The sequence below is a fragment of the Glandiceps talaboti genome, chromosome 13, assembly GCF_964340395.1.
Source record: "Glandiceps talaboti chromosome 13, keGlaTala1.1, whole genome shotgun sequence".
In the NCBI taxonomy this organism is placed as follows: Eukaryota; Metazoa; Hemichordata; class Enteropneusta; family Spengelidae; genus Glandiceps; species Glandiceps talaboti.
In genome coordinates, this window is record NC_135561.1 from 941,629 (window position 1) to 950,000 (window position 8,372).

At 37.2% G+C, this 8,372-nt stretch overlaps 1 protein-coding gene across 1 annotated transcript in view; it reads left to right on the forward strand.

The window, feature by feature from the left end:
• Positions 1–3,278: 3,278 nt before the first annotated feature.
• The window catches only part of LOC144444869 (endoglucanase E-4-like), a 9,455-nt gene continuing 4,361 nt past the window's right edge, over positions 3,279–8,372 (forward strand). The window contains exons 1-5 of the mRNA XM_078134420.1: positions 3,279–3,396; positions 4,271–4,432; positions 4,846–5,030; positions 6,148–6,319; positions 7,175–7,286. Coding sequence (XP_077990546.1) covers positions 3,279–3,396; positions 4,271–4,432; positions 4,846–5,030; positions 6,148–6,319; positions 7,175–7,286 — 749 coding nt within the window. The remainder of the gene's footprint in view (positions 3,397–4,270; positions 4,433–4,845; positions 5,031–6,147; positions 6,320–7,174; positions 7,287–8,372) is intronic.

The following is an 8,372-nucleotide window of genomic DNA, read 5'->3' on the forward strand; positions in this document are numbered from 1 at the left end:
TTCAACTTGCATCCTGTCATTATTTATTTCCCATGTCGTTTGAAGTGCCCGGAGTATACATGTACTATATTCTATACATAAACTATATACTTTACTATTTGTCAGAGAAGTGCCTGGAGTATACATGTATTATATTCTATACATAAACTATATACTTTACTATTTGTCAGAGAAGTGCCTGGAATATACATGTATTTTTGTTTATTAAGTAGTTATTAAGTAAAGTATATAGTTTATGTATAGAAGACCGAATGTTGAGCACAACAATGTGACTTTATTTCAGTAAATAGATCGGACATGGCAGCCATTTTACAAATTCATGACATCTCAATGGTGTTTAGGAGTAGATAACTCATACTGCTAAAAATTAATGATTTGCTAATACTTTCTCTCAGGTGTCTGGTAAAGAATGTTTACTTGTACTGTTGACAATGTCTCTTTGGCGTTTAAATGCAGTACAAAACGTTTACTCAAACTGCTGATAATGTCACTCTGTCGTTTATACAGTAACGAATGTTTACTCGTACTCTTGACAATTTTCTTCTGGCGTTCTTACACTGTTTATGTTTGTTGGTATTGTTTTATTTGTCTTTGACGTGTAGTCATGACAATAAACGTGTCATCATATCTTTAATACGTAATTTATAAGTATCTCATTTACATTTATAATTAACTTTTAAGATGATTTTAACAAAGTGTTTGTAGTTTTAGAAAACGTTATGGTAGTCCGGGTTCTGGCCAACTGTTCTCCTTCTAGTTTACTACAGTAGCCTACCTTACAACTCAAACCTTTGAGCTCACATCGTCAGCATATACTAAAGTATTCGATAGTTATAATATCATTATATTGGTCTTGACCTCTTCTATACAAGTTACACAAAATTAGCATCTCTGTCTGTCTGTCTGTCTGTCTGTCTGTCTGTCTGTCTGTCTGGCAGTAGTTTACCGATGTCGTTTAGTTTCCCTGCTTCCACATTACCCTAACAATATCATACTTGTCTATTTCAACACCTCTAACGATAATTACACTGAAGTACACATAATTATACTGATGTGCTTATCCATCAAATACATATGGATGATATTTTGCAAATGACTTGTTTCTTGCAACACAACACGCATAGATCCAGACTTGATGGAAACAACACAATCTCGAGGAAATATCTAATACTAAGTCACTGTGATGGATTCATTCTATTTGTTTGCATTTCTGTTATAATTGTTAAGGTGACAAGTCTCCCCCCCCCACCACCACCACCACCACCACCACCACCACTTTTACTATTTGATTTCAACTGAAGCCTTGAGTACTTCTTGATTTTCTAATTGTATGTACGCCATATTGGAATTATCTTGACTGAGTTTATTTATAATATAGACTTATTTAATGCAATCGTGAAAATTCATGATTTGAAAGCACTTTCAGCTTTCATGGCTTTGGTTTTTAATAGACAATGTGGCGATGATATGGGTCTCAATACTAACACAACGCATTCATCATTAGTAAGTCCCTTCACTAGCATAGCATCTAGCTCTGACATACATTTAGTCTAGCATTTCACACTCTCAGAACGATTTTCTACAACAGGGTTAGTTTGTGGTTCTCAATTGAATGTCGAAATACAAAAAGTCCACGACAATGAAGAGGAGGGTAAACTAGACTTGGGTAATTGTTAGGCCTAAAACGTCACTATGGAGATATAGTTGGTTACTAAGTAACGGTTAAAGCATCCTTTGAGAAGAGAGAAAGTGTTTTCCTGAATAAGTGAATGCGATTGGTTGGTAATTCACTGTCAGGAAAGACTTGTAGGTAGGACTGCCACAATAACTGGTGTATCGAACAGTTACATGATTACATTATATCGTATCACATCACATCACATCACATTACATCACGCCCCTTCACAGCTCAGCACAGCACAGCACAGCACAGCACATTATATCATGTGACGCCCAAAAGCATCTCATAGAATAGCAGCGCATCGTGCCAAGTCACGTCACATCACACCACATCACAGTACATCACCTCACAGCATAACATGCCACATCACATCACAACACATCACAGCTCAGCACATTACAATCTCATGTGACGCCCAAAGCATCAAATCGAATAGCAGCGTATCACATTACTTCACAGCGCATCACATCACATCACATCACAACACATCACACCACACCACACCACATCAACTGACATCGCATAGCATCGCATCAAATCGCAGCGAATCATACCACTTGACATCACATCACATCACATCACGTCACGTCACGTCACGTCACGTCACGTCACGTCACGTCACATCACATCACATCACATCACATCACATCATATCACATCACTTCGCACCACATCACATCACATCACATGCCATGGAATCATACCACAGCACATCATGATACGTTGCATTGCATCAAATCACATCACATCACATCACATCACACCATTCGTGATATGATTATTGTATTACAAAAGTAGTAGTCATCCCAATATGAGCGGAATACATGACAGCAACCCTTCGTCTAGTTAGCATATATGGATGATGAAGGCAAGAAAACCAATTCTTGATATGTTGTTTAATTAAAAACAGTTTATGCATACCCATTTATCACAAAGTATTACTTCTATTGATTCGCTTTCATTCAGAAATAATACCTTACTGCCTTTTACTTACTCCTGGGAAACGTCAGTCGATCATTTTTGATAGTAAAATGAGTCGAAAGGCAACTGTCTTGGAGAAAAAAGGGAAGCATTTTGTTCATTAATATACCCTAAATATTATTAGAAACATTATAAACAAAAGAAACTTCCTCATTAAGATAAGGAGGAAACAATTTATGGAATATTTACGCTTAATGTATTTTGTCTATTCACGGCTAGAAAAGCAACAAATAGTCGATCATGTATGCATGTCACGTATTCAACTAGGTTTGTAGATGATCAATATGCTATAGTGATACATTTGAAGTCGCCATAGAAATGGGAACGCTTCCTTGAATTCTTCCCGGAGCTTAGAACAATAAAACATTTTTTTTTTCATTTGTAAACAATAATTTATACAGTGTAAAGAATGAAAACACAGGATATGAATTAATAAAACCAACAGGGCGAATTAATTTGTGATGATGTTAAAAGGTATATATAACCTAAACAAACTCTGTTTTTTCCATACTTAACATCCCATTCGTCAATCAACGAAACCAACATGCACTCTGTGAAAGTGATTTTCGTTATCGTGGTCATCTGCACGGTTAGCACCGTACCATCTCATTGTCAAATGGCGGAACCTGAACTGAAGGCTCCCTTTGCTCCAGAAACCGATGACAGCTCTTCGAGTGAATCTGATGAGGTGGAACGCCGTGACACGAGTAAGAAACTGCCACGAGACACAGCAGGTGAGAATAGCAAAAGAATGCAGGAGTTATGAGTCCCTAGAAAATACAAAATCCGCCGATGTTTTGCGTCACACATCTTTAATAAGGGGAATATAATTTGAACTTATTGCACCACAAATAGTCACTATTATAAAAAGTTATAAAATGTAGGTAACTATCACGGTAAAATATGTAGTAAAGTTTGACAGGAAAGTCCGACTATGATTTTGATAAAGGTGCAAAAATTGGTGGTAATACACGCCTTAAAAAACTAAAGTCGCCGATGTTTTGGCTAAAAAGGATTTAATACATATGGAAAATAAAACTGGTTAAATGATAAAATAACTATAGGTAAAGTTAATGTAGAATGTGCCTCGGACATATCTAAACTTTTACTGTTACTCTGTTCAAGAACACTTCGTCCTATAAAAATCTAGTGTACCGTACAAATATCTGAAATAGAGGTCAAAGTGATGTAAAAATTCAAATTATTTTGGAATCAATTTTGCAGCCGAATACGATATATTTAATTTGATATTTTGCAAGAGAAGACGGTGTTAGTAGAAGTAAAACCCGATGCCATTAAATGATCAATCAATGTCCATGATAGAAACAACATCTGTGTCTAATCTTGAAAAAAATGTCAGGGACAAGATGAGTGAAAGTTTCCCATGGATACTACTTAGATATGCTGAATAAATGCTGATCTTCAGGAGATAACCGTTCATGTTCCCTTACAATTACATGAACTGCGTGCCATGGTTTAAATATCGTTGCATTTCTTTAGCAATTTCAGTTTCCATACAAAACAATTCTATTTCTCTAAAAGTTCTGTGTACTCCTTTTTGACAGGCATAACACAGTAATATAATATGGTTCTACTACTTTTTGGCAGGCACAGACTACTACAAAGAAGCCATACATAAGTCTATTCTGTTTTACGAAGCCCAACGTTCTGGTTTTCTACCTGCTGGAAATCGTGTGCCTTGGAGAAATGACTCTGGTTTAACGGATGGCCAAGATGTTAATACAGATCTAACAGGAGGCTGGTATGACGGTATGTCACAAGTTCTCCTTGAATTGTCAATACTTCAAAATGAGTTGGTCCAGAACAATAAAATGACACATTTAATACTTATCGCTCCACTGATATGATAATATTAATGCGATCACGCGTGGGATTTGATTGAAACAGAGCCCACGCCATGTGTATACAGGAAGCACATTTACATATATTTATGTATGTATGTATGTATGTATGTATGTATGTATGTATGTATGTATGTATGTATGTATGTATGTATGTATGTATGTATGTATGTTGATATGGTATGTATGTATGTATGTTTGTTGATATGGTAAATACTAATTACTAAGAAGGCAACTTAGCTACGGTTTCAAAGAGATCCGTAAGATATTACCACGTGACCAACGACATTTTTATTGTGAAATCCATTTATGTTTTTTCAGCTGGTGATCACGTGAAATTCAATTTTCCGATGGCATACAGTACGGTAATGTTAGGGTGGGGCTTGATTGAATTCTGGGATTCGTACGTTGACTCTGGTGAGCTTGGTAACATGCTGGAGACACTTCGATGGCCATGTGACTACTTCATTAGATGTCACCCTCAATCAGATGTTTACCATTATGCTGTGAGTATAGAATATCAGTACTGCAATAGATGGCATGGCCAGTTGACCTCAGGGAGTTATCTTCCGATAAAAATATTACCAGCATTTTAAATTTTGGTTTGCAATTTTATCTCCATGTGGAGTACCTTATGGTGATCCGTAAATATATCTTTTGTCGAACAAGTCGATGAAATGTAGCAATGCTTTGTGTGATTTTTAATACTAAGTCGAAAAAGTCGATAAAATGTAGCAATGCTTTGTGTGATTTTTAGTATCACGTTGAATAAGTAGATAAAATGTAAAAATATTTTGAGAAATTTTTACTATCACGTAGAATAAGTCGATAAAATGTAGCAATGTTTTGTTTTCAAGTTAAACGGTTTACATTGTATATCTCGTTTGTATTCAGTACCCTCATATAAATATTCGTAGGTAATAAAACCGGGCTGATATGGTCGCCCTAACAAGCAATTAGGCATTAACGCCAAAGTATTTTAAAATCGAGAATTAGGTTTGCCATTGAGAATTACGTTTGCGCATTGACAAAGGAACTAAAGAGAAATTATAGTTGTGGGTCGAACTTGAATTTGCTGCAAACAAAATGATCCACTGACATCGCGAACAATATTATAGCATGTCAAAACAGTATCGTGCAGAAAAGAAAAATGCTACTTTAAAAGACAGAAGGAATTGTAAAGCGAAAGATATGATCTGACATTCATTCGTTCGTTCGTTCGTCCATTCATTCATTCATTCATTCATTCATTCATTCATTCATTTATTCATTCATTCATTCATTCATACATTCATTCGTTCGTTCGTTCGTTCGTTCGTCCATTCATTCACTCATTCATTCATTCATTCATTCATTCATTCTTTTCGTTCGTTCGTTCGTACAATCAATCATTCATTCATTTACTCAGTCATGCAAATATCCAAGTCATTTGCAACGGCTATTGAAAAATAAACATCAATGCGAACATTTTTATCAATAATGTCTTATTCTATACGTGCTTTTCTCATTTTCTAAAAATCGACTTTGACCAATATATTTTACTGTGAGATCTGAAATGACACTAATGAGATTTGATACAGTCAAGGTAGCTATAAATTTCCCAATTTCTGTAATTTGATACAGGTCGGGGATCCTGGGTTAGATCACAACTATTGGGGACGACCCGAGACAATGACGATGGAGAGACCCACGTGGACATGTGATGGCACTTCGACATGTTCTGATGTTGCTGGTGAGACCACTGCAGCGCTATCTGTGTGCGCTATGGCATTCAATCGGGAAAGTCAATATAAAGGTAAGGCTTTCGAAAACGCAGTCATTATACGCAAAAATAATCAGACGCGTAGGTGCGATAGGTCGGGAGATTTACAATAATATTTGAAACAGAGAGACAGACATCGAGCGGGGGCGGCAAACGAACGGACGGACGGACGGAATGGCAGACAGACAGAAGACAGACAGACAGACAGACAGACAGACAGACAGACAGACAGACAGACAGACAGACAACAAACTAGCCAGTGCTAAAGCCGATTACTGTTGGAACCTTGTGGTATTGAACCAGCTTTTTTAGTCGTTTATTTCTACTGCATTATAGACGAAATGAAACTTAATACGTACATGTTTGTAATATTGGCGTTTGAAGAAGGCTAAAAACGTACATCGCAATCTGCTGGTACGAGGCAATGCTGTTATTTACGTACCATTCGGTTAGTACATCGCAGTCTGATGGTACGAGGCAATGCTGTTATTTACGTACCATTCGGTTAGTACATCGCAGTCTGATGGTACGAGGCAATGCTGTTATTTACGTACCATTCGGTTAGTACATCGCAGTCTGATGGTACGAGGCAATGCTGTTATTTACGTACCATTCGGTTAGTACATCGCAGTCTGATGGTACGAGGCAATGCTGTTATTTACGTACCATTCGGTTAGTACATCGCAGTCTGATGGTACGATGCAATGCTGTTATTTACGTAACATTCGGTTAGTACATCGCAATCTGATGGTACGAGGCAATGCTGTTATTTACGTACCATTCGGTTAGTACATCGCAGTCTGCTGGTACGAGGCAATGCTGTTATTTACGCACATATTTATTTTATGAAACATGATTTCAAGAAATAAAAAATTCTCTCTCTTTTAGATGAAACGTTCGCAACGAAATGCCTTGAGAAAGCCGAGTCTTTATACAATATGGCAGTTACTAAGCCTGGTAAAGCTAAGCCCGTCACGTCCCATGGTGTTGAGTATTATGCGTAAGTACTATTACTCTCTCTAGTAGGAGTTTAAATCTATAATATTAATATATAGAATATCAATATAATACATTATATATTAACCTTAACTCTCTCTCTCTCTCTCACACACACACACACACACACACACACACACACACACACACACACACACACACACATATATATATATATACTCGGTGAGTATCAATCTGCTAAGACAGTGCTCTATACCGCAGTGGCAGAGCGTAATAGTTTTGGTAGTACTGGAACTCTTTCTTGGGTGTAACTCGGAGTTTCACGCATATTGCGATCATCAGACACTCTGAGGCCTACTCTCTGGGTGTGCTGTATATATAGAGTGTAGACAATAGGAATACCATCACTATTGTCTGTGTCGGTGGGTAGGTGTTGTATGTGTGGAGGTGTTGGTTGTTATTGTGTGGGTTATTGGGTGCGGACAAGTAAGTGTTGGCGGGTTGTTCCATGTTGGACTTTGATGTTCCGTTAGTTAACGGGTTTAATAGTTTAGGTGATAGATGCTCTATTGAAGTTGGACAAATAAAACTTATTCTCGTGTCGGCATTTGGATATCAACTCAGTTCTTTTGTTTAGTGTGGAGCTTTTGTCTGCTTTAATAATAGTTAGTTTTTCGGTTAAACACAGGTTGCATCGTTTTGTTTTATTGGTGTATGCTTGGGCTTTCTTGTTGATGGACCAGGATACGGAAAAAGGCTCATTGTTTCTTTTCAGTTTCCAAATGTGTTTTGATAGTTCTGTGCTGTTTTCGTGTTTTTCATGTTTGAATGACTGTTTGTGGTTGGCGTATCTCTGTTTGAAGTTGTTCTCTGTTAGACCGATATATACTTTTGTTTGTTTTCCGTGGACGGTGGCTTGGTATACGATGTTTTCCGTTTGGCATTCGCCGTTCAGAGGGCAGGTGTCTTTCTGTCTGCAATTACAGGGTTTTTGAGTGGGTTTAGTTTCGCTGTTGGAGATGGTGGCGTTATGCGCTTTGATTATGGTAGCCATGTTTGGCATGCAGCTATAACTGACTTTGACATTGTTTCTGTTGAATATTTGCTATTGAAACCGAAATTTGTTTTT